The following is a 25,862-nucleotide window of genomic DNA, read 5'->3' as shown; positions in this document are numbered from 1 at the left end:
CCTAGGACAAAGACCTCAGATGGGAATTTCAGTTTCCTGTCAGATTTTCTTGTCCTTTGCTTGCTCTTATCAGCGAGGAGAACTTCTACACGGAAGAGAGCAATTTACAAAACTTATAAAAGCTATTGCATTGGCTGCCCAAGGCACACCTGTAAGGCAGGCAGGATAAGTATTCATAGTACTTTTTTTTACTCCCAAAGAGGAAACTGAAATCTAAAGAAATTAACACACACTTGCCTAAAGCTACAAAGCTAGTCATAGGCAAAACTGGGATCTGAACACAAATCACTGGTTTTCTTTCCCATCAGTGGTGTATTCTGAGTTGCTTATCCAGGTTTAGGACCTTGAGAAATTTCTATGAACTGTTCGCTAGAGCGAGCTCAAAATTGCTTATTAAAAAAAAAATCTTCCTCCCACCTACCTCTGTGTGGAGAAGAGATGCCTTCTATCAACACACACATCTTTTGTCAGGTCCCTCCGGATGACAATTCCACCTTAGGCTCAGCTGCCTTTTAAAGCACACGGTTTCATGTATAACTAACAACTTGAAATATTTGCACTTTAGGTATCTGACAAGGAATATCTAACTCACTTGCTATCAAAAGATCAATTGAGCAAAAGAAAATATTTATGGAAGCCACTCTGAAGGGCGTGCCCCCATTTCCCTAGATAGGCCAAAATCTATCCCTGGATTAAGCCTGAACAGCTAAGTATTGTGCCCTAGATTGAACTGCTGAATCCTTGAGGAATTATTTTATTGAATTTATAATTGGGTTTTATACTATCTACTCGCATTGAGGGATATCAACAGAATTAGCCCTGTGAAGCTCATTGCTAGTATTATATTTAAAAAATGTTGCTTGCTGTATGAAAAAAAAAAAAAGTTTTTTTTTCTTTTTAATGAGGAACCAAAGGAGAAGTAACTGAGCTTCTTCCAGGCATCTTTTTCCCTTCTGGACACATGGATCTTATAACTTACCATGTTTCCCTCTTGAAAGCTTTGAAACAGTAAGTTCATGACCTATTAACAAGAAATATGCTGGGAATTACATTAAATATTTTATATTCTAACTGCCCACCAGACTTTGTCTAATCTTTTCTAGTCTTATTTTTTCCATATTTTTTGTTTTTTTCATCCACTTATTTAAAAAAATTTTTCCTCCCATTGAAAGTCTGTTTGCATAAATCACCTTGAATCATTTCTTTAGAAGTAGGACTTCAATAAATAAACACTGTGAAGAACAGTCAGAGATTTAAATATACCTGGATTCTACTCCCTGCCCACTCTACCTTGAGTCTCTTTATAGCTGTTCCTTCAAACAAGAAATTTAGGACTCTACCTAAAAGGAGAATATCACTGAGTTTCACTGAGAAATAACAACATCAACTACTATTTTACAAAGTTCCAAACACCACATTAAAATAAATGAAAACGGTCTGGAATATGATTACAAACATAATACGTTTTGGCCCACTATACTAACATATTACTTTATTATTTATATTCAGTAAATATAATGATAGTTTTAATTGCCTCATCACTAACATGCTATACTTCTGACTGGTATTTCATCCTTTAAAAAAAAATCCTAAACGCCACCAATGTCCTACAGTTGACAGATCTGACAAATCCAATGCCTTCTTGAATTATTCTCTTTCTTTACACTTCAATTTTAGTAATACCTCTGTCAAACACCTCCTTTTGAAACTTTTTTTATCTTCGGTTTTTTCCTGTTATAATTACAATCATTCATTCTTTCATTAAAAATATTCTTTGATGAACAACTATATATTAAGCTTCTTACTAGATGCCAACTCTTGCTTATGTGCCTTATCCTTATTCTGCCTTATCTATTTAGTTTTGCTCCTTCTACCCAAAGCTTAAATAGGAATATTTCCAGGATTTCCCTGGTAGTCCAGGGTTAAGAATGCACATTGCAATGAAGGGGACTCCGGTTGGGGAACTAATATCCCACATGCCTCGTAGCCACAACTACTGAGCCCCAGCACTCTGAAGTCTGCACCACAACCAGAGAGTCTGTAGGCCACAGTGAAAGATCCTGCATGCCACCAACTAAGACCTGACATAGCCAAATAAATAAATATTAAAATGAGTAATTCCCAAAGTTCTTTCCGCAGTCCTCTTTTTCCTAACTCTGCACTTTTGCCCTGAACAATCCACTCACTGGTGACTGCCCATGTGCATCTCCAGCAAGAGTTGCAAGTCCCCTCTTACACAGACCACGTGCAGAGAAATCAGAATTCATCTTTTCTCTCCTTGAACCAGATGCTGCTTCCGACCACCTCTTGTTGCTCTCGCAATTTTCTCAGTGCCCAGGGCTTGAATCTTAAATATATTCTTTGTGTTCTGCAACTCTTGCCACACTTTTAACCAGCTGTGAAACTTGTCCTGAAATACACTTTTCTTTCCATTATCCAGACTCAGGCCTGGCTGCTTCCCTAGCCCCCTCCCCCACCTACTTTGATTACTGCCATGGATCAACCAGGGCCCCAGCCTTTGGAGTAGTCTTTCTGTTCCCCCTACTAGTTCATCCTGCACACTGTCCCTGTCAATCTTTAAAAACACTGCTATTCATGTAGCACTTGGCTGATTAAGATCTTCCATGGTTCCCCACCATTTACCAAAAAAATTTCTATTTACCTTTATTCTTGGAATGTCTAAATTGATTTTTTTGGCTTTTTGAGAAAACTCCTAAGCAAGTACACAATATGAAGAAAGCGAAAATTAATGCTCATATCTTCAAATCGTGTTTCAATAAGAAACGACAAAAGGCAAAATTTCAGTCTGAGTCAGACTCATTTTTTAAACTGCTACTGGAAGCAAGGCAAAAAGGTCCATGGTGGTGCCGTTAATTGTGGGAAGTGTATCCATGGGGCAGGGCAGGAAGAGGCTTTGCTGTCTCTGCAGGGGTGTGTCCGGTAGGAGAAGAGAAATCATGGGCGCAGCCTTGCAGCTCAGATCCCTCTTGGTCGCAGACAGCCTGTCCTGTGTCTGCAGCTCATTTAGGCTGCTCATCTGCCATCCCCTGCTTTTTCTTAGTGCATATTCCGTAATGATAAGGCCTCCTCTTGTCACATGCAATTAAGTTCACACCTCCCTTTAGACAGTTCACATCACCAGATGACCCACTGGAAGGTATCCAGCTGGAAAAACACCCAGTTTTGGATTCAATAAAGGTAATCAAAGAGAGGGAAGATGGAGAAAAGTCAGCAGAAATTTCCTACACATGCCTTGAAGTCACGTTCATGTCTTCTCTTGTCCTCAGTGTTTCCTCTGAAAGAAGTTCTAAGATCATGTGAGCTATAAACAGAAACTGTGTCCCTAAAGGCTCTATAACAAGAGGGCAGAGGCTCTGTTTGTGTACTGGATGCTATGGAGTGGGGATGGCAAGTCAGCAGAAGAGCCTTGTGAGGAGATAACCTGGGTGTGAACTCTGCCATCCCTCAGTTGTTAACTGTGAAACCCTGGCTATGAACCCTAGTCTTTTCATCTCTAACTGTGGAGCTCATCATAACTTGCAGAATAGTGAGGAATAAATGAAATTAAAAGTATGCTGACTCTGTGGTAGCTATGCTTTGTATTATTACTATACACTAAAACAACATTCTGGTCATTGCGACTTCACAGGAAAATCGCATCCAGTTCACAACAAAAATGAGTGGAGAGGACTATCTCATTTATTTGAGAGAGCTGTCTTCTTGTGTTGTTCCCTGTTGCATGGTCTCTGGTGTACATTTTCATTTGAGATCCTGAGGATCCTCTAGCTTCACTTTTATAAACAGAACTTCATTGAGGCACACCAAATTTAATAGAGCAATTCCCTCTGCACCTAACTTCAAGTGGTAGGCATAGTAAGAGGTGATTTATAGTTTCCTTTCCTTTAAAGTCAAAGGCAGAAGAACCTAAAGCAGAACTGTCTAGCTTTGTCGATTTCCTGCTTTCTCCCTCCTTCATCCAGCGTGTACAATCATCCTGGTCAGGGTGCTAACTAAATTGCAGGAAGAAAAATCATACAAGGCACCTGAGTGCCCATGTCTTTCAGCTTCAGCACACCCTGCAGCAGCCTCTTAAGGTTTGATCTTCAGCCACAGATTATGGTGATCACATGGAAAATAACAGACCACGAACACTTCTTCAGAATAAAGCACAAGCCAATACTCATTTCTGTTTAAACCAAACATCCACGTTGGTGAAAGGCCTTCAGAGATGGATATACTTAGTGTTAACCTTGATTCTGGACAAAAGAAAGAAGAAAACCAAAATATAAAGGGATCTCAGTTTGCTACTCTTCATTTCTCCTGCTGCAAAAGAAGGGCACTCTGAGGGAATGTGCATATTACTTTACTTTGGGAATGGAAAAATGAATATTTGATGTGCACAAACACAAGACTTTTAGTGATTTTCTGTTACTCAAATTGAAGGCACATGAATAATGACCATGGAATTTTATTATTTTCTTGGCCAGGCTCATGTTTGTCTAGGTGAAAGTATATCACCTGAGGAAAACACTGTTCTGGGTCCTACAGGTTATAAATACCAAATCTTTACCCAAAAGCATAATAACAGAGCTTTGTGGCTACTGGAGACAACGACTAAAGAGAGATGTTTTTCTAAGGATGACAGAGGGGAAGAGAAAAGATATAATACCTTATGATGATATGACTTAGCGACTGAACAACAGCAAACGATAAGCTAGTTCTACATTTGGTTCTCACTTTGCATCTAGAGCTCAGGGCAGTTGAGCCAACGCCTTTCCCCTTTGGAAAAACAGTGATAATCATATGTAAGGATTGTCATTGCAACTACATCTCTTATTTTAAGATCTCGGTGCACTTCAAAAGCATTCATCAGTCCGGCCTCTAGAGTGCTATTTAACACATGCACTTTATGTGAGAACTAATGAAGAATGACCAGATACATTTTGTTAGAGGCCAAACTGAAAATTGAATTTAGGACTTCGAAACTCTTCCTATTATTTTTACTCAAAATAACCTCATCTTTATGATTATGACATATTCAAAACACTCTTAGATTCAACCTAGTTTTAATCAACACTAGATCTATTTAGCAAAGCCCAAGCATAGATTTTATAGGTGCTAAATGTAAAAAGCAGGTTAATAACACTTAAAAACTAGAAGACAGTCCCCCAAAGAAGAATCTGCAGGTGAGAATAAAGTGCTAGGCTGAGGCTGGGATGCCAGGTCAAGGATTAAGGGGTTGTCCAATTCTACATGACTTTTAAACCTAAAATGGCAACAGGCTATATTCCTGAGCCAGGCCACATGAAGCTAATTTCTCTTTGTATCTTTCGCACAATTTACAGATCACACTTCCAGCCATCTTTTCAGCTAACGTGGCCACATGTCCACTTGGGGGAAAGATCTCTGGCCTTCTGCCCATATTCAAGATCTGCAAAAGTGTCTGGAGCTCCAAAAATAAAGAGAAGTAAAAACTGACTTTTTATGGGTCTAGTTGAAAAGGATATGCCAGAAGCAGGGCAATCAGGACAAACGTATGTTGGGTTTACTCTGTCTAATACACAATTCTCCTCCAGGCCAGACATTGATAAAGTCAAGCGCACCAGAAAAAGCATAGTTACCTCATGGTTTCTTTCCTGTGTACAGTCACATACATTTCGTAGACTCTCCCTTGGGGAATGGCCCCAGCGGGAATCAGCAAACTTACTCCTGAATAGCAAAAGAGAAAAGCAGTTACATAAGACCTATGAATCAAAAGGAAACTTCACAGAACGCCTTTGAATCAAGTGGAAAGGAACGAGGAGATTTTGTGGCCACGTCGCCATAAGCCTGCTGCTTTTTCTCTAAAGACATGTAAATATTCATAGCCACCCGGCTTTCCTTCCTTATTGGCCTTATTTGTTACCACAGCTCCCTCTGAACTGTTATGGAACCACTTAAAGGAATGATGTCATTTTTTTTAAACTCTTGTTTTATTTAAGGAATAGACAGATGGTTCCACTGGTGTTTTCCTTGTAAAATGAGGGAAAAACCAACAACTGCTCTTAAAATTTCAAACAGCTGTAATGATGCATCATTTCTAATTAAAAAAAAAAATCCCCACAAGACTCAAAGTCAGGGAAATGCTAACCTCAACAATATCAAAAAACATTTATTTCTGAAGTATCTGGTTAGCATCAGTGTTTTTCTGCAACAAATAATTGGTGAAGAACTTCTTTCATCATAGGTAACTCTAGAAAGTGAACAGCAACTGAGCAATTGCTAGTTTTAGTCACAGCAGGCCAAGCAGGATTTTACTTAGTTGTTAATTGGTACATTTTGTAGGACTATTGGGTTGAGCTCTGTTCTAAGTCAACTGTGCTGACAGTAGTGGTTTGTAACTTTAGTTTGCAGCAAAATTACCTGGAGGTTTTGCTAAAGCACATTACGGGATCCTACCCTCAGAGTTTCTGATTCAGAAGGTCTGTGGAAACTGTAGTTCTAACAAGTCTCAAGGTGATGCCGATGCTGGTGGTCAGTGGACCACACTGTGGGAACCGTGGGCTTGCACCACTGTGGCATTATCACAGACAGTAATGCAAGGTGGGTAGCAGCTTTAAGATACTTGGCTCCATAATTCTATTCTAATAAATGCAGTTAATTTCAACTCTATAAGAATTTTTATGGAACCTGACTGTGAGTAGTTTTTGATGGGTTGTGAACGCCAAGAAATAAAAGACAGTGTTCTTGTCTTTGAGTAGCTTATTTAATTAGCAAGGAAGTGGAATACGCCATATGAACACAGGACCATAAGGAAATTGCTCGACCATACTGGAAGGCATCAACAGTAAAGGACAGAGTTAAAGAGGAATAGTTACTCAAAGCCTTCGTATTGCTGGTTGCATCTGTTGAGGCGTGACCTTCTGGAGAAGTAATGTGCGCCTTGTGATGCTGTGGGAAGCAGAATGTCGTGCTCATGTCAGATATCGAGATGGTTGGTGAGGCACACAGTGAAAGCGGGAAGACCACACACGAGGCACTCAAGCCTCGGTATTTTTATTTTTTCCAATGGGAACAATCAAATGTACCTTTATGCTTGTTAAGGGGATGAGACAGAATTATGGATGCAAAGTAACAAGAATAAGGCCTGAGACATATTAGATTACTGTTAAATAAAATAATGCATGTAGCTCACCATTGCTCAGTACATATTTAAACATGCTGGCTCTCTCCTTTCTACTTAAGAAGCCTTTAAAATAATTCATATGTTAAAAAGTGACAAGTGTAGAAATGGAAAGGAGAGGTATAATCCACTGGCTGTCATAAAAAAAAAAAACTGTCTTGGATATAATACAATGTTTAAACAAGGAAAGAACAGTAGAGTATATTCTGATCTATTCATTTGTAGACTATTAAAAATATATTTATATTTAAAATCATGATTTTAAAAAGCATGCAATTGCATGAGAATGAAAAGATTGGAATAAAAGCACTTTATGTAAGGTGTGCTCTCAGCTCTGTAAAATGTACTTTAGAAAAGGAAAAATGATATTCCATTAAATATTTCAATTTATTAAAATACACTTTTAAAAGGCATGGGGTGAAAAATTGCTGAGGTGTTGAGATGGGGGACTGAATGAGAGGAAGAAGCAAAGACAAGTTCAGTTGGTTCTCTGTATTACGGCTCTATGGCTGTCTACACGTTACATTCGCTTCTTATGCTACATATAGATCTTAGTTCAATCAAACTTTTTCTTTTTTTTCTGTGTTCACAGACTATTCGATCTGGTCCAAAAGAGTGCCTGGACATGCATAGGGGAGTCCATTAACCCTCTCATAACTGATGGTTCCAAACCCATTACTACTATTGATTAATAAATACCAAACTTTAAGCAAATATTATGAGTCACTAACTTTAGTTCACTATTTAAGAGCTTTATGGAGCTTATTCTCCACAAGCAGATAACTAAATGAACTGAAAACTGAATAATACTAAAAGGCACTACTTTAATCCTACCTTAAAAAGACACATGATGAAGCTATGTGGAGTGAATACCTTATAAATACCTTGACCCTGAAGATTGTGTAAAAAAGAATTAATAAATGAAGAGTTGATGTCTAAAATCATGTCCTCTGATCATCTAATTCGTATTCTGAAGTACTGCTTCCTGTAGGAAATTGGAATTGAACCAACTGATATGTTTTCTAAATAATTTGTCCTTTTAAAGCATGATGACAACAGTGAGGGCTTTTCGCTTAATGCTGCCTTCTGAAGTGCTATTAAAAAGAAGGTCAATGGCAGTTGTAAGTTATGCCTCGGCAGAGAGTTGTGAGTGCAATATTTCTAGAGGAAGTGTTTTCAGAGTTGGCTAGACGAAGATAAACAGTTTCGCTGATCTTGACTGAATTAATGTTTGTTTTACATTGAAAGTAACAATAGATTTGGATTAGATAGGATACATTTAACTTTTCAGGCCTAATGAAAACCAATAATAAAGATCTTGGTACAAGAATAGGTTTCCCAGATCTACCTTTGCAGTGTAAACACCGTTACAAATTACCTGAGTTGGGGATAATAAGGTGACCCCCAAGGGAGTTGAAGGTGCCAAATGCAGTGCAGGAGGGGTCCGTCTGCCGTGCTAGACTCTGATTCTTCAGGTTGAGGGCCTCATTCTCCAACAAGGATTGGGTCATCTGAGGGGACAGTTTTGATGCAAACTCAGAGAGGTCATCTTGGGGCGTGACAGCACCTGAGGTATTGTACACTTTGATCTTCAGGTTAGGCAGTGGATCCAGAATTGGAGAGTTGGTCATTGGGATTTTGTCTGAGACATCATGCAAGGCATAAACAGGTCCTCTGTACATGGCCGCGGCTGATGTGAGGTCTGGGGGTACTGCCAGGAGATCTGAGTCGGAAGGAGAAAGGATGTCCATTTGCATTCTTCATTCAGACAACTTCTATTAGTCAGACACTCCCTGACACTTTCTGAGCCAATAGCGAAGCAATTTAACAAATATTAGAGACGGACAGACACTAGGGTTCTACTGAAAATGGCAATTAGATAGCTGGAATCTGTTTAATTATTGGCTACAAATAAATAGACAAGTTCATTCTATATTTTGCCTTGAAGATTACTCATTGTTTCTATGGTACTTAGCTAACTCAACAGACTGAATCTGCAGACACTTGTGATCCTCACTAGGTGACTAGGTTGTAGTCATCTATATGGGATTTGGATTCACCTGTAGACCACTGTATTCAGAGCAATACAAGATGCCTTGTTATCAGAAGAAAAAAAAGGAAACATAAGAAATCTATCAACCAGTCTTTGTACTCTTCTCAAATAAAACTTTAAAGGTATGACAGAGAAACCTGTTACAAAAGAGAAAAAAGAGATCTGTGCACCTTGTCAACACTAATGAGTTATACGAAGGAAATTAACATAGTAATCAACAAAACAGATGGAAATCTTTTTCTTCATGAAGCTTATATTTCAGCTGATGTAGTTTCATTGATTTTGAAGACATATAGGGAGGCTGCTTACATGCTTAAGTCCACGTATGAAGTGCAGTGTCAACTGACCTTGTCTTGCTGCCTTGATGTTCACAGGCTGAAAGCCTCCATTGAGTGCAGAAGAGTCAATAATATCAGACTCAAAGTCACGATGATTCTTCCTATACACAAAGAGGGCCACAACTACAGAAATGGCCAGGCAAACTATCACAGCTATCACAATGCCGACATACAGAGCAACATCATCTGAATCAGGAGCAGCTAAAGGGGAAAAGGAAACATGGAATTTGGTGGTTAGAGAAACTTCTTGCAGTACATATACGTATTGCTATAATTTTTTTAAGACAGTTATTGCCATTTTTATAGGTTAATTTCAAATCTATTTAAAAAGCTATTTAAAACAACTGTGGCCTTTCAATGGAAAATTATCTTGCATTATTTTCCTTTCTCACTCTGCATCTATTCACTCACTAATCTATCTCAAATTGGGCAACATAACAGACCATTTACTACAAGGCATAAAAGGAAACTGGAGCTAAAACCATCCCAACCCATAGGAAAAAGAAAAAAAAAACCCAAAACTTTATTACTAATTTCAGGTGGAGAAGTTTGGAAGGCAGCTTTGAATTCACTGATAGTTCTTTAAAAACAAACATAAACACTCTGTTAGAAACATCTGGCATTTACTGAATCTGTATATTTATTGCACCAGAATATTTTTCTAAGTATCATTCCCAGTCACAAAATTACTTTCCACAGTACTCTTCTCACTTTCCCCTAAATAAGTGAAGGGGTGGGTTGGAACGATGGAAGGCAACGCAAGGCAAACACTGGGAGCAAACACGCTGGGTTTGAAAGGTATACTTTCAGAAGACCCAGGTCTGGGGAGCAGAGGTTAATGCTGATAACTCCTGGCTTTTGCTACAGACTCAGTATTACTTCTGAGAGCACTGAGTTTCTCACGGGTTCTTGTCAGAGATTTACATGTGAGCCACTCGTTACTGGAATAAAATATAGCTCGATGCTGTACTGAGTAAGACAAAGGCCTGGTTCAGTGATCAGAAAGGTCAGATTACCCTCAAAAGGCAATTAGGCATTTGATTAACATGGTGTGAGGTCAGCTGGGAGGTCTGTCTCTGGGTAGAGCAAGAAGAAAATTCCTATAAATGTTGCATTTTGCCTTAGTGGCATAGAACATGCTCTGATCCAATGGCAAATGGTGATAAAAGTTGGTAATTGAACCAACAAAAGTAAAGCTTTCCTGATTCCTTTAGACATCTTTAAATCTCTATTGTTTTTAGTTTTTTGTGACTCACAAAAATGGCCAGCAAAATTAACCAAAACTGTCTGCTCACTGTGAAAGGTGATTAAACTGGTGCTTCAGATGGTCAAGAAAAGCCTTTTTATGTTCATCTTTATACAAGGGCATTTTTACTTTGCAGGAAGAGAATTTTCAGGTTTGCAGGTCTCCTGGCTGCCTAAAGTCAAGGAACTACTCCTCTCTCCTAAGACTCAGTCACATGGTTCATATGGTGAAATGACTTGTCTCATGCCATGTATCTGTAACACACTGACAGTAAAATAGCATTCCCTATGGGAAATCACGCCATTTCTTTCAGGATTTTGTTTAAATGTACTATATGTGAAAGAATTTGTTTTCTTTTTAAATAATTGTCTTTACCAAAGTTTCTAGACTCTGCTCAAGCATCAGTCAAGTCAATACTGGCAGATCTTTTCAGGAAACCAGTGAAGTACCAAACCCTCATGGCACTGTGAGCACTGCTTTCAGAGTGCTGATTTCATTTTGCTGCTGGGTTCCATGTGAGGCCCTACAGCAGTGCTCCGAACTCTGGTCAGAGTACTGTATCTAAAACCTTAATGTTCTCCTTTACCAGGATGTAATTACTTATTCAACATTCATGATATCTAACTCAATGGATCTGCATTTTCTCAACTCTTTACTTTTTAGCATTTGAAACTTGCCCTTTATTTAGATCCACATATTTCATGATATGTTTTGTCAGCTACTGGGACTTAAGCTTTGCATGTTAGACTGATAGATTTTAAAGCTGGCAGAGACTTGAAATGACCCTTTCTTCTTTTCAGCAGTGAAAATCTAATTTGTTTTTCATGTTGGAATATATTAGGCGCCGATTTCCTGTGTGCACATCTGTGATCCAAGGAAAGGTAAACTTGAACTGGGGGCAATAACGTTAAATGATTATTCAGCAACATAAAAACCAAACATCAAACTTACAAGAAAATCCATATTCATTCTGGGTTCTCTGCTCAGTTGAAATAGGATAAATGAAACCTTGAAAAAGAAACAAAAATGAAACAAAAATGGGAACAAAATCAAATTAATGAGGGAAACAAAATGAGAAGCATGAAAAATGGTTTAATTAAAATAAAAGGAGAAGAAACCTGGGTCCTTTAAAATTCTGGTTCAGTGCAGAATTATGATTTTGCATCTCCTGTCTGCTCTGGAGCCTCACTAAGAATTAATAAGGAGGCAGATTGAATTTCAGAGCAAAAACTGGTCTCGAGTCACTAACTTTGGAGTGCTTAAAGTCTTTCTTTTATTGAGCATAAACTCTAATGGATCTAATTTATTTCAGACATCAAGGGTCATTAGCATAAGGAAAATCTTTTTTCCTTATCCCTGCCATATGCCTTAATTCCCAGGACATATTCAGTAAGGCTCTAAACAGTTTTTTTCCCTCTTTTATTTAATCATAACAGCTTGCTCTCAGTCTAATAGAACCAAAGAAGGCCTGTCGTCATTGGTCAAAGGTTAAATACCCATTTACTGAGCTGAGCAGACCAACTCTCCTCCTTCCATCTCAAGTCTACTTTTCAGACTTGCAGTTGTTGGCCCTCCATCTAATAGGAATCCAATAGGTTTTGCCCAGGGGCTGAGCAGTTTGTCAATGCATTGGAAACTGGATGCTTTTTATTTGAAATCATTAAAAAATCAATAGAGCCTAGAGATTATAAGGTTGTTTATTTCAGGGCTTCAGAGGAACAGTGTAAATTGGGAAAAATAAAAACCTCATCCCAGTAGTGAATGCAGAGATAAACAATAGCAGTTTCCGTTTTTTTTCTTTTTAGTGTAATCCAAGGTAGGAAACTGATGATAATGATGATGACTGATGATGATAATAAATAACAGCAATAATGTGAAGTAGAAGATTGTGAAAAAATATTTCTTAAATGAGGAACATAAAACTTTTTGAAATGAAAATCTATGGAAAAGTTTAAAGTATCACATAACCAGCACCCACAGATTCCTAATATTTAATATTCTGCAACATGAATTAATCAAATAATACAGCATTATTTAAAGTAATCAAACAAGGATGAATAAGAACCATGTGAATTAAACTTTCCTAAAAATACTCAAGAGCAAAAAAATGTAGAGAAACGGTAAGAATCACAGTTAATTGGTTCAAAATTAAAGGTCTATCTGTAATGCTTTAACACTGAAGGTAACTCTAAATTGTGTCTCATGTAGGCCTTCTGTCGTTTGCAGAACACACAGTTCTTATAAGCTATTTACTTATTTGGGGAACTAATTCAGGAGAAACATGCAGTGCTACCTTAATGAAAGAGAGGTTTGCTGTAGCACAGACAGGTTTGCTCTGAATTAATTTTTAATGCTTTATTTTAGAGCAATGATTGCAACCTTCTACTCAGTTTTATAAATATTATATTCCTTATTCCAGTTGTTGGAGTCCATGTATTAGGTTTGATTTTCATCTTTAAACACTCTGTCTGGTAATAACCTTTTTACATTTGTATTCTGTGAACTCAATAAAAGGACATCTGGGACATATATGAGCACAGGAAAAAAGGTTATTTTTGAAACCCAAAGACTTAAGACAATATAATTTCACAGCTAGCACAGAAGACCAGACAAGTGGCGTCACTGTTGTAGGAGATGATTCTAAGCTGGGTGATGTCAAAAGGTATTTTTTTTGGCAGATGTGAGGGCCAGGAAAGAAGCATAAAATAGGATATCTGGGGACAGTTTGATGTTTACCCTGCAATTTTTGATAAGAATAGTGTGAGCCTGGTGGAATAAGCAGAAGAGCTGTATCTTATAAAAAGGAGAAGCCTATCTCTGGAGAGATATAACGTGGTCTGAAAGTTCACCCTGTGAAGCAGCCCTGGGTTTTCCTTGGCTTTTACCTACTTCCCAACAGAATCCCTGTTGTTTATAGGCAGATCAAGGAATAATAAAAAGAAAATTGATAATTTTAGTTTCTACTTTCCCATGTTTAATTAGATCTGGACCACTCAATATATACTTTTGTGCCTTGTGGCAATTTACCTCAGACTTACATTTCCAAGCACAGAACTGGAATCCATTAATTCATTCAATCACCTAACAAATACTCTTGACCCTATTACATGCTGGGTTCTATTCCAGGCATTGAGGTACAGTGACAAACAAGATGAGAAAAGTCACTGCTTTCATTCTTGTTTAACAGAAAATAAACAAGTACACAAAGTAATCAAAACCATTTCAAATGCTGAAAAGTCCTCTTAGAAAATAAAGTAAAACGCAATGTGGTTGGAGATAAAAGAATGACTAATTGAGGGAATCAGGGAAGAATTTTCTGCTGTAATGAAATTTACACTGAAGCTTGAATAACGAGAAAGATTTGGCCAGGTAAAGATTTGTGGAGAACATGGTCCATGAAGAGGGACAGCAGATGCAAAAATCCTGATACAAAAAGGAAGTGGTTAGATGTCAGTGAGTGGAAAGAGGGAGGAGGGAGCCTCAGAGGGAAGAGCAGCAGCCAGATCTTGTAGGCCTGATGGTCCACAATGAGGTGCTTCAATTTTATTCTAAATGAAATGCAAATCCTGTCGTCAAACCTAATCCTGAAAAGATCACTTTGGTTTCTCTATAGATAATGGAGAGCAAAGGGAGAGAAGTGACAGGACTTTATGGATGGTTGCTATAAAATATGGCCTGGAAGATGTCTATCCATAGGTATACTGATATATTTAATGATGTGCTTGCATTTGAGGTTGTTCTAAGATAAAATAAAAAGTATTAAAGTCTCAGTATTAGCTATTCCTCATAGTCGATAGAGACCAATCTAGCCAAACTGCTATTTTCCTACATGGGAAATTTTAAAACAGCCAAGTAATAAGTGTACTCAGCAATGGTTCAACACCCCAGCTTACTGTTATGGAAACACTGATAAAGAATTTTGAAAGGCAACTCGGCAAAACTTTTTCCATCCTTTTCAAAACACTTCTGCAACTACATGATGAAAACATCACTTAGGAAGCTGGGTATCAGAAAAGAAGGGGATTACTGTTCTATCCCCTAAACGAAAGGAACACCGAATCACTTTCTAGAGTTTGTTTTTACACTTCTCCATCTGATCTGTCTCTCATGGAACAACAGGGAACATTTTCTTCAGCTAATGAGGTGATCCTGCTGAGAGCAGTCCTAGAAATAATGAAAAATCGCATCTCTGGCAGAACACAGTACAAAATAATTGTTTTCAGTGTCACAATCAACAGCCTGGTTCACAAGTTAGGGATTTCAGTTAACTTTCTTACTACTTGAAAGGCAGGTCAGTTGGAAAAGCACCTCAGCTGTTGGCCAAAGCAGTGAAACTGAATTTTTAGTCTCATGGACTTCAGCTGGAATCCTGGCCCTGTCAATTTCTTAACTATGAGAGCTTGGTCAAACTCCCCCATTCCTCTTAAGCATCAACTTCCTAATCTGTGTAAGGGACTATGAATATGCATTTCCATGTAGTTGTGGAAAGGATAAATGAGATTTATAAAGTGTTCATGCATTGCGTGAGTACATGAAGTTGCTTCAATCATGTCTGACTCTTTGTGACCCTATGGACTGTAGCCTGCCAGGCTCCTCTATCCATGGGAGTGTCCAGACATGAATACTGGAATGGGTTGCCATGCCCTTCTCCAGGGGATCTTCCCAATCCAGGCTTTAGTAGCAAGTTTCAGAAACAAATTCCCAAGACCAGAGAGCAACTTGATGCTAAAATGATTTCTCAACCAGTGGTAGTTCTACTTGTCAAGGGGGTGTCTGGAAGCAGGGTAGAGGAGAGGTTTTGTGCTTGTCCTAATGATTAGGCTGTGCTGGCATTTAGTGAGTGAGGGCCAAGGGCACTGAATGTCCTGCAGTGGGAGGAACAGTCAAGTCACGGAAGAACTAACTGGAACAAAATGAATCTCCGCTGACAACACCTTTCAAAACCACCTCCCATGGACCGAAAGAAGGAATACAGGGCAGCAGTGGGCTGCTCTTAAGTGGTTAGTGAAATGTTTCTTACGCTAGGAAGCTAGGTCAGAACTGCTCAAAACATCCATTTAAGAGAATATCTAGCTCAACGTTTTTTTCAGAGGAGGAAAATCAGTTCCCAAAATGGGAAGTGGTATTTCAAAGTTAAGGAAAGTTTTTGACAGGCAAATTGGGTTTCTATCCTTCTGTGAGAAAAGCTGACAGCGTGCAGGCTTTGCACTGTTCAGTTTGGTAGGCCCCATTCACAGTTCTGTTGACTGAGGATCTGGATTGCTAATATAACAATGTTCTGGTGGATGGTGGCTAAATGACTTGAGGAAGGAATGACTTTTTCTGATTTTCACAAAGTCATCCTTCAGACTACAGATGGGATTTACCCATATTTTTCAGCTAATGTCCAACTGTTATATAATGAGAGCCTACGTGCAAGTGTCCTAAAAAGGCAAATGAACTTTCCTCAATTTTATACAGCAGTGAGTAATATCAAGTTATCCTTAAGTACATGACTCATAACTGTGTAATAATAAGCCTGAACATAGCCTATTTAGTGGGTTTATAGTTGGGAAATCTCCTGGGAACACCACCAGGAACTATAATACATAAATCTTCATTTCCCCAATCAACACCAACTGCATTGATATTTCTAGTCTTTTTAAATTTTCAAGAGGTATGAATAACAGACAACAGTCAAATGATCATGATTTTATGATTAAATTTTTAAAAGATAGTACAAACTTTAAAAAATAGTATTCTAATAGAAAAGTTATCAAGCAAATAAGCCATTGTGAGAAATGTTAAAAATTCTGAGTGTTAATAGCCAGGTATATATTGCTCAAAACCAAGTCTATGCCCTTCAGTTCAGTTCAGTCGCTCAGTCGTGTCCGACTCTTTGCGACCCCATGAATCACAGCACACCAGGCCTCCCTGTCCACCACAAACTCCTGGAGTTCACTCAAACTCATGTCCATCGAGTCAGTGAAGCCATCCAGCCATCTCATTCTCTGTCGTCCCCGTCTCCTCCCGCCCCCAATCCCTCCCAGCATCAGACTCTTTTCCAGTGATTCAACTTGTCGCATGAGGTGGCCAAAGTATTGGAGTTTCAGCTTCAGCATCAGTCCTTCCAATGAATACCCAGGATTGATCTCCTGACTGGTTGGACCTCCTTGCAGTCCAAGGGACTCTGCAAATCCCCAGGATGTTAGAGTTAAAATAGATCATTGATTTGAATTTCTTTTTCTAACCCCTTTGTACTCACAGACCCAGGAGTCAGAGCACAGACTGATGAAGGGACTTGTCTAACATCACAAAGTTGGTGAAGCATTAAAGCCAGGGGCAGATTCCAGCTCTTAGGCTACAGACCTGTCATTTTTATATGTACTGTCTGATGAATAGATTTAAATGAGGATAGACAAGGAAATAATAGAAAAGGGCTTGATATGTTCAGGACTTAATTTGCAATTCAGTTATTGAATGAAGTAATGCTACTTATTTAGACTAGAAAATACCTCTCCATTTGAAATGTTTATCAGTGATTGTCATGAGAAAGTTAAAACAAAAAGAAAACATCCAAATAGTGTCTTTTGTTTAAGTGTAGGATAAGCAAAGACATGCTCCAAGCTTGGACATCTCTACGCTAAGGTAACCGGAGAGCTATGCTAGCATAATGCAGGTGTTAATGTATCATAATCACACTGTATTTGCCACAGAACCTACCATAAATATAAATATTTAAAAGGGAAACATTTCTCTCAAAAAATGATGCCAACATTTTTGATAACAGAAAAAAGGAATAAACATCAAAAAACTGAAGGAACACTACACATAAGAAGAAAATCACATTTTAAAACAATAAAAGTTGACAACTTCTTGCTTTCAGCCTCCAAGAGACCACGTGGAAAAAGGCTTATTTCAAAATTAGACAGATTTTGGTTCACAGACTGTCTCTCACACTAACCTGTGGGCACTGGGTGAGCTGTTTCAAATTTATGTCTCAGTTTCTTCCTTTCCAGGTTAGAGCTATTATTAGGGGAATATCAGAATTTCTGTTTGTGAGGTTATTTTCTGTCGGAGAAGGCAATGGCAAGCCACTCCAGTACTCTTGCCTAGAAAATCCCATGGATGGAGGAGCCTGGTGGGCTGCAGTCCATGGGATTGCTAAGGGTCGGACACAACTGAGCGACTTCACTTTCACTTTTCTCTTTCACACATTGGAGAAGGAAATGGCAACCCACTCCAGTGTTCTTGCCTGGGGAGTCCCAGGGACGGGGGAGCCTGGTGGGCTTCCGTCTATGGGGTCGCACAGAGTCGGACACGACTGAAGTGACTTGGCAACTTGGCAACAAGGTTATTTTCTGTACTTTTTGAGTTCTATTAAATTGAACACAGGTCAATTTTCCTTCAGTTTGGCCACATCTAACACAGTAGATTGGATTTAGAAGCAACTAATGCTAGGACCTTAAGTAGAAAGTGAATAAAATTAAAATTATATCTAACTCCTTTAAACTAAATATATAGAAATATACACATATATGATACAATAATTTTTACATTCTCCAAAGTTTGTAATCATCGAACCAGATTTAAGGAAGACATAAAAGGCAAGTATATATCAATAGATGTCTTGGAATTAACTGTTTCATTAGTTATCTAGTTTGTAGCCAAAGGGAGACAGGTGGAGTTTTTCAAGGTGTTCCTGCTTGCCTTCAAGGTTATTCATTATATTTCAGTATGGACCTTAATAAATATTTTTTTTTTCAGTACAGACCTGCATCTACAACCTTAATAAACAGATTTTATGACATGGTTAGAATTTTTTTTTTTTTTTTAACATGGTTCAGTTCAGTTCAGTCGCTCAGTCTAAATAATTATTGAGATATAGTTCACAGCTCACATGGGGAATAGTATATAAGTTATGAATATGACATCACAATTCTAGTTTATAAAAGCATTGTGTTATGTAAATATCCATGTTTTTTAAATCATTAAGCTTTTGATCAGTGTTAGCAAATTTATCTATCTGAAGTACAACAGATCACTTCAGAAGATCTGTCCTCATTTTAATGATCCGAACATTAGAAGATTCTCTGTTCTCCATGGATTTTACGCTCTTCTTGATCTGGCTGCCTGGGTCTTTCTTTCTGCCAGTGATCTTACACTAAGCCAACATATCTGATTTCTCTCATTTCAACTTCATTTCTTCTGGTGCAAATATTCTTATTAAAAACCTCAAGGACCATTCTAAATAAACATGTCCAGGTTTTTTTTTTTTCCCCTTTTAGGTTGGCTCTTATCTAGCCACCCCATCAAGACTTCACTAATGATGTCAAAGGTCAGGTCTGTCAAAGACACTCATGGTCATTTATTATAATTTACCACTCTTCTGAGGGTTTATTTATTGACAGGAGCTTAAGGAACTCCAAATAAATGAATACATATATCCTAGGACATGACAACAAAAATTGAAAAGAACATTTGCTTATCGCTGATGTCAGTTATCTAAATTGCCGTGGTAATTTGTGCTCCAGTCTTCCCAGGATGGTCTGCCATGCTTCACTAACTGATCCACAGCCCTGTTCCTAACACTGACAATCACGCCCCTCTGAAACGAACAGCAGGGAATGAACATCTCAGATACAGAAGCCTTATCTTATGACCCACAGAAGGTGATGAATAAATAGCCAAAATTTAACTAAAGAGTTGAGCAAAATCAGACTCCTAAATCAGCTGCCTGAGAGTTGTCAATTGATATTTTCTATCCGATATGCACCCTCAGAAAAAGGATAAGTTATTAAATCCAAAAACAGTGATAATGCAATCCATAGTAGTTAAAGACATCTGATAGAAAAAGTAATGAAAAGTCCTGAAGTAAAGAGGCCAATTCCTAGCATCCATCACCCTGCCTGAGGGATTTGTAGGCAAAAAGAAACACTCAAAAGCACAGGCCCTGCCCCTCGGTAGTCTTGAAGAAGTCCGTGCTTTGCTGCAGTTGTGAAAGGTGGTAACTTTCTCCATCCCCTCGGAGTTTCCCTTGCATCCTTGAAGCTGAAGACCTTGCACTTGTCCTCTCACAGCACTCTGTTCAGGGCGCCACAGGTTTTCATCAGGTTTCTGTGGGCTAAAGTTCCTAACCACATCCCTACTTTCAAAAGCAGGAAAATGTTTTACCAGAAAGGAAAAAAGCAAAAGTAAACCACATTCATTATACCAGTGACAGCAGAGCACTGTGTTGGGCAGCCAGTCCACAGACAGAATATTTATTTGCCAGCTGGGACACTATGCATATCAAAGACTATACAAATAAAGCTATGACATCAACATCTTCCAAACTACAGATAAAAACAGTCACTGTCTGACACTCACAATTATACTTTCCTATCAAACTGCTGTGTTGACAAGAATTTCACTGGAAACTGACTTGCACCTTCTCAAATGCCTACCATGGTGGTTATAAACACATCGTGCTAAAGTCAAGAACAGACTATTTGCAAAGTAAATGATTTCCTCACATTAAATACATTAAATCCCGCTGGAATTCTGGGGGCCCTGGTATGCAGTGAGTCAACACTACAATTTACACATAGAGTTCTGCCACTTCCTCTATGTGTGAGAATTAATGGAAGAGCAGGGTGACATGTAAATTTTTTAATGAGTAGAAAGTGCTAAATTTGCAGACTGCATAACATTTTAATTTCCCAAAGTCAGGAAGTTCACTGATGCAGACACAATTCCAGGCAGTTCTTGTTTGTAAATTGCAATTTCTAATTTGTCTGCTGTGGCATAAACCTTCTGCAGCAAGAAGGAGTAATTCTAAATTCAGATGTGAACTCTCACATATCCCAATGTGGGACTCCAATCTTCAAATAGGATTAAAAACCAAAGTCTATAGGAATAGCTGCAGTAATGTAATAATCTAATTGAGTGTATTCATAAATATATATAAAGCACCATTTCTGGATCAAGTCACATATATATTCCCTTGACTGCTGTTTTCAAAAGAAAAAGGTAAGCATGGATTAAACCATTTTATGCCAAGTTGACAAAGTAGGTTTTACTACAAATCATTATAAAGATTATAAAAGTTAAGTTATCAGGTTTAGGTTATACAAGTGTGTGTAGTGTTAGTTGCTCAGTTGTATCTGACTCTTTGCAACCCCATAGACTGTAGTCTGCCAGGCTCCTCTGTCCATGGAATTCTCCAGACAAGAATACTGGAGTGGGTAGCCATTTCCTTCTCCAGGATAGAACTATATTTCAATATAAATGGTAACTATGCTTCTTAGCTCAACATTTTTGGAGACTGTCTTAAGTGCCTTTTTTTTTTTTTTCTTTTGTACCTCTTTCCTTCTGGGTCTATAGTGTTCTCCCTCTCCAGAACCAATTTATATAAATCCTGTCTCAAAACTACGCGGTAAAACCAGAAGCTACTTTCTTATAGTCTTAGTGAAAGTCGCTCATTCGTGTCCGACTCTTTGAGACCCCATGGACTCTACAGTCCATGGCATTCTCCAGGTCAGAATACTGGAGTGGGTAGTTGTTCCCTTCTCCAGGGGATCTTCCCAACCCAGGGATCAAACCCAGGTCTCCCTCACTGCAGCTGGACTCTTTACCAGCTGAGCCACAAGGGAAGCCCAAGAATACTGGAGTGGGTAGCCTATCCCTTCTCCAGTGGATCTTCCCAACCCAGGAATCAAACTGGGGTCTCCTGCATTGCAGGTGGATTCTTTACCAACTGAGCTATGAGGGAAGCCCTTCATATAGTTTTAGAGATAATATAAAGACCACCAAGGGCTTCCCTGATGGCTCAGTAGGTAAAGAGTTCAGTTTAGTTCAGTTGCTCAGTCATATCTGACTCTTTGCAACCCCATGAACCGCAGCATGCCAGGACTCCCTGTCCATCACCAACTCCTGGAGAGTCAACCTAAACCTACGTCCATTGTGTCAGTGATGCCATCCAACCATCTCATCCTCTGTCATGCCCTTCTCCTCCTGCCCTCAATCTTTCCCAGTATCAGGGTCTTTTGCAATGAGTCAGCTCTTTGCATCAGGCAGCCAAAGTATTGGAGTTTTAGCTTCAACATCAGTACTTCCAATGAACACCCAGGACTGATCTCCTTTAGGATGGACTGGTTGGATCTCCTTGCAGTCCAAGGGATTCTCAAGAGTCTTCTCCAACACCACAGTTCAAAAGCATCAATTCTTGTGGTACTCAGCTTTCTTTATAGCCCAACTTTCACATCCATATGTGACTACTGGAAAAACCATAGCCTAGCCTTGACTAGACTGACTTTTATTGACAAAGTAATGTCTCTGCTTTTTAATATGCTATCTAGGTTGGTCATAACTTTCCTTCCAAAGAGCAAGCGTCTTTTAATTTCATGGCTGCAGTCACCATCTGCAGTGACTTTTGGAGCCCAGAAAAATAAAGTCAGCCACTGTTTCCACTGTTTCCCCATCTTTTTGTCATAAAATGATGGGACTGGATGTCATAATCTCAGTTTTCTGAATGTTGAGCTTTAAGCCAACTTTTTCACTCTCCTCTTTCAATTTCATCCAGATACTCTTTAGTTCCTCTTCACTTTCTGCCATAAGGGTGGTGTCATCTGCATATCTGAGGTTATTGATATTTCTCCTGGCAGTTTGATTCCAGGTTGTGCTTCCTCCAGCCTAGCATTTCTTATGATGTACTCTGCATTTAATTTTGCAGAGGTCCTTTAATGGACCGGAACCTGGTGGTCCAGAGTCAATGATAAGAAAATGAAAGAGAGAGAGAAAGAAAAAAGACACGGGGACCCAAGCTCTGATGGAGCAAGGGTGCTTTAATGATCTTTCCGTGAATATATATAGGCTGTTGTACAAGGAAATTTTTTCGACAATGATAAAGATCAGAAAACCAAACGTACAGCAACTGTTACCAATGGAACAAGGGATTAACAATGGTCATAAGGTCAGGAGACAATCCATATCTCAAGAAAGAGGATCCAGACTAAGCAGTTTTGACGTAAGGAGAATGTTTACTGACAGAGATTCATATATATTTCATCCTATGACCTCAGTCCTGGAAGAGGTGTGCCATATAAGGAACGGAGGATTTATGAGAAACAGCAGGTAGGAATCCTCCTGTTAAACACTCCCTGACACAAGTTAAATAAGCAGGGTGACAATATACAGCCTTGACGGACTCCTTTTCCTATTTGGAACCAGTCTGTTGTTCCTCCAGTTCTAACTGTTGCTTCCTGACCTGCATACAGGTTTCTCAAGAGGCAGGTCAGGTGGTCTGGTATTCCCATCTCTTTCAGAATTTTCCACAGTTTATTGTGATCCACACAGTCAAAGGCTTTGGCATAGTCAATAAAGCAGAAATAGATGTTTTTTCTGGAACTCTCTTGCTTTTTCAATGATCCAGTGGATGTTAGCAATTTGATCTCTGGTTCCTCTGCCTTTCCTAAAACCAGCTTGAATATCTGGAAGTTCACGGTTCACATATTGCTGAAGCCTGGCTTGGAGAATTTTGAGCATGACTTTACTAGCATGTGAGATGAGTGCAATTGTGCGGTAGTTTGAACATTCTTTGGCATTGCCTTTCTTTGGGATTGGAGTGAAAACTGACCTTTTCCAGTCCTGTGGCCACTGCTGAGTTTTCCAAATTTGCTGACTTACTGAGTGCAGCCCTTTAACAGCATCATCTTTTAGGATTTGAAATAGCTCCACTGGAATTCCATCACCTTCTTTAGCTTTGTTTGTAGTGATGCTTTCTAAGGCCCACTTGACTTCACATTCCAGAATGTCTGGCTCTAGGTGAGTGATCACAGCATCATGATTATCTGGGTCATGGAGATCTTTTTTGTACAGTTCTTCTGTGTATTCTTGCCACCTCTTCTTAATATCTTCTGCTTCTGTTAGGTCCATACCATTTCTGTCCTTTATTGAGCCCATCTTTGCATGAAATGTTCCCTTGATATCTCTAATTTTCTTGAAGAGATCTCTAGTCTTTCTGATTTTATTGTTTTCCTCTATTTCTTTGCATTGATCACTGAGGAAGGCTTTCTTATCTCTCCTTGCTATTCTTTGGAACTCTGCATTCAAGTGGGTATATCTTTCCTTTTCTCCTTTGCTTTTCACTTCTCTTCTTTTCACAGCTATTTGTAAGGTTTCCTCAGACAGCCATTTACTTTTTTGCATTTCTTTTCCATGGGGATGGTCTTGATCCCCGTCTCCTGTACAATGTCACAAACCTCCGTTCAGAGTTCATCAGGCACTCTATCAATCAGATCTAGTCCCTTAAATCTATTTCTCACTTCCACTGTATAGTCATAAGGGATTTGATTTAGGTCATACCTGAATGGTCTAGTGGTTTTTCTCACTTTCTTCAATTTCAGTCTGAATTTGGCAATAAGGAGTTCATGATCTGAGCCACAGTCAGCTCCTGGTCTTGTTTTTGCTGACTGTATAGAGCGTCTCCAACTTTGGCTGCAAAGAATATAATCAATCTGATTTTGGTGTTGACCATCTGGTGATGTCCATGTATAAAGTCTTCTCTTGTGTTGTTGGAAGAAGGTGTTTGCCATGACCAGTGCATTCTCTTGGCAGAACTCCATTAGCTTTTGCCCTGCTTCATTCTGTACTCCAAGCCCAAATTTTTAAAGATTCCACCTGCAATGCAGGAGATGTGAGTTCAACTACTGGACTGGGAAGACCCCCTGGAAGAGTAAATGGCAACTCTTTTCAGTATTCTTGCCTGAAAAATCCCATGGACAGAGGGGCCTGACAGGCTTTTTCACAGTTCTAAGCATGATGAAGAGTTGGACACAACCGAGCAGCTGAGCAAACATACCTACATAGGCACACAGCACAATAGAAGTTTGATTACCTTCTGGATAAGATATAGCATTCTATCGTTTTATGAAGCAAAAATCGTCTAATCTGTTATTAATGTTAAGTTTGTATATCAAAGAGATCAGACATGTGTTTAGTTATTTTCTATAGGTAAAAATCCTCTGAGTCATCTACCTGTTCTTACTCAATGCAATCTATACTTTCTAATATACCTAAGAACTCCAATATTTGTTTTCTAACTAACAATGTGCTTATAAACTGATAATGCCTAGCTTCTTTCTGGGATAATAAGTGACTCTGATGATTTTGAATTACAACATAATAATGTTCGAGTAAAATAACACCAGTTCCTGTAAATTCTTAATTTGAAAGTAGTGTCTCCAGTGTAAGGATTACTTTCTTCAGACCAGTAAAGACATGTGTGTGTGTGCTAAGTTGCATCAGTCGTGTCTGACTCTTTGCAACCTTATTGAACGGTAGCCCATCAGGCTCCTCTGTCCATGGGATTCTCCAGGCAAGAAAACTGGAAGGGATTGCCATGGCCTCATCCAGGGGATCTTCCCGACCCAGGGATGGAAACTTTGTCTCTTCGCAGACAAGTTCTTTATCACTAGTGCCACTTGGGGAAGCCGTAAAGAGGATATACCTCATGTATATATATATATATATATATACTTGGCTCAGCTGGTAAAGAATCCACCTGCAATGTGGGAGGCCTGGGTTCGATTCCTGGGTTGGGAAGAACCCCTGGAGAGGGAAAGGCGACCCACTCCAGTATTCTGGCCTGGAGAATTCCATGCACTGTACAGTCTGTGGGATCGTAAAGAGTCAGACACAACTGAGGACTTTCAATTTCTTTCATATGTTATACTTCAGTATCAACTACTATGTTTGGATGGCTTTTGAATAATAACTATGGGACTTTCTCATTCTATATTCCATGTGTTTTAAGGTGTGTGTGTGTGAATGTGTGCACACACATGTGCCCAGTTGTGTCTGACTCTTTGCAATCCTATGAACAGGCTCCTCTGGATTTTTCCAGGCAAGAGTACTAGTGTGGGTTGCCATTTCCTCCTCCAGGGTATCTTCCTGACTCAGCGATTGAACTTAAGGCTCTTGTGTCTCCTGCATTGGCAGCTGAATTCTTTACCACTGAGCCACCTGAGAAGTGTGTGTTTTAACCTACCTTTTATATAATCACTCACTTTATCCTTTCTCCATGTCTTCTGAAAAGTTTCATGA

General features: G+C 39.0%; 1 protein-coding gene across 1 annotated transcript in view; it reads right to left on the bottom strand.

Moving 5' to 3' along the window:
- UNC5C (unc-5 netrin receptor C) overlaps positions 1–25,862 on the bottom strand; it is a 436,405-nt gene that overhangs the window by 40,753 nt on the left and 369,790 nt on the right. The window contains exons 8-11 of the mRNA XM_055434976.2: positions 11,751–11,807; positions 9,563–9,754; positions 8,541–8,885; positions 5,622–5,709 (exon numbers count right to left, since the gene is read on the bottom strand). Coding sequence (XP_055290951.1) covers positions 5,622–5,709; positions 8,541–8,885; positions 9,563–9,754; positions 11,751–11,807 — 682 coding nt within the window. The remainder of the gene's footprint in view (positions 1–5,621; positions 5,710–8,540; positions 8,886–9,562; positions 9,755–11,750; positions 11,808–25,862) is intronic.

The sequence above is a fragment of the Moschus berezovskii genome, chromosome 5 (assembly GCF_049115385.1).
Source record: "Moschus berezovskii isolate FMDL1 chromosome 5, NW_MosBer_1.0, whole genome shotgun sequence".
NCBI classification, from domain to species: Eukaryota; Metazoa; Chordata; class Mammalia; order Artiodactyla; family Moschidae; genus Moschus; species Moschus berezovskii.
Note: the sequence above shows the minus strand (reverse complement) of the source record. Positions and strands in the feature narration are given on the sequence as shown.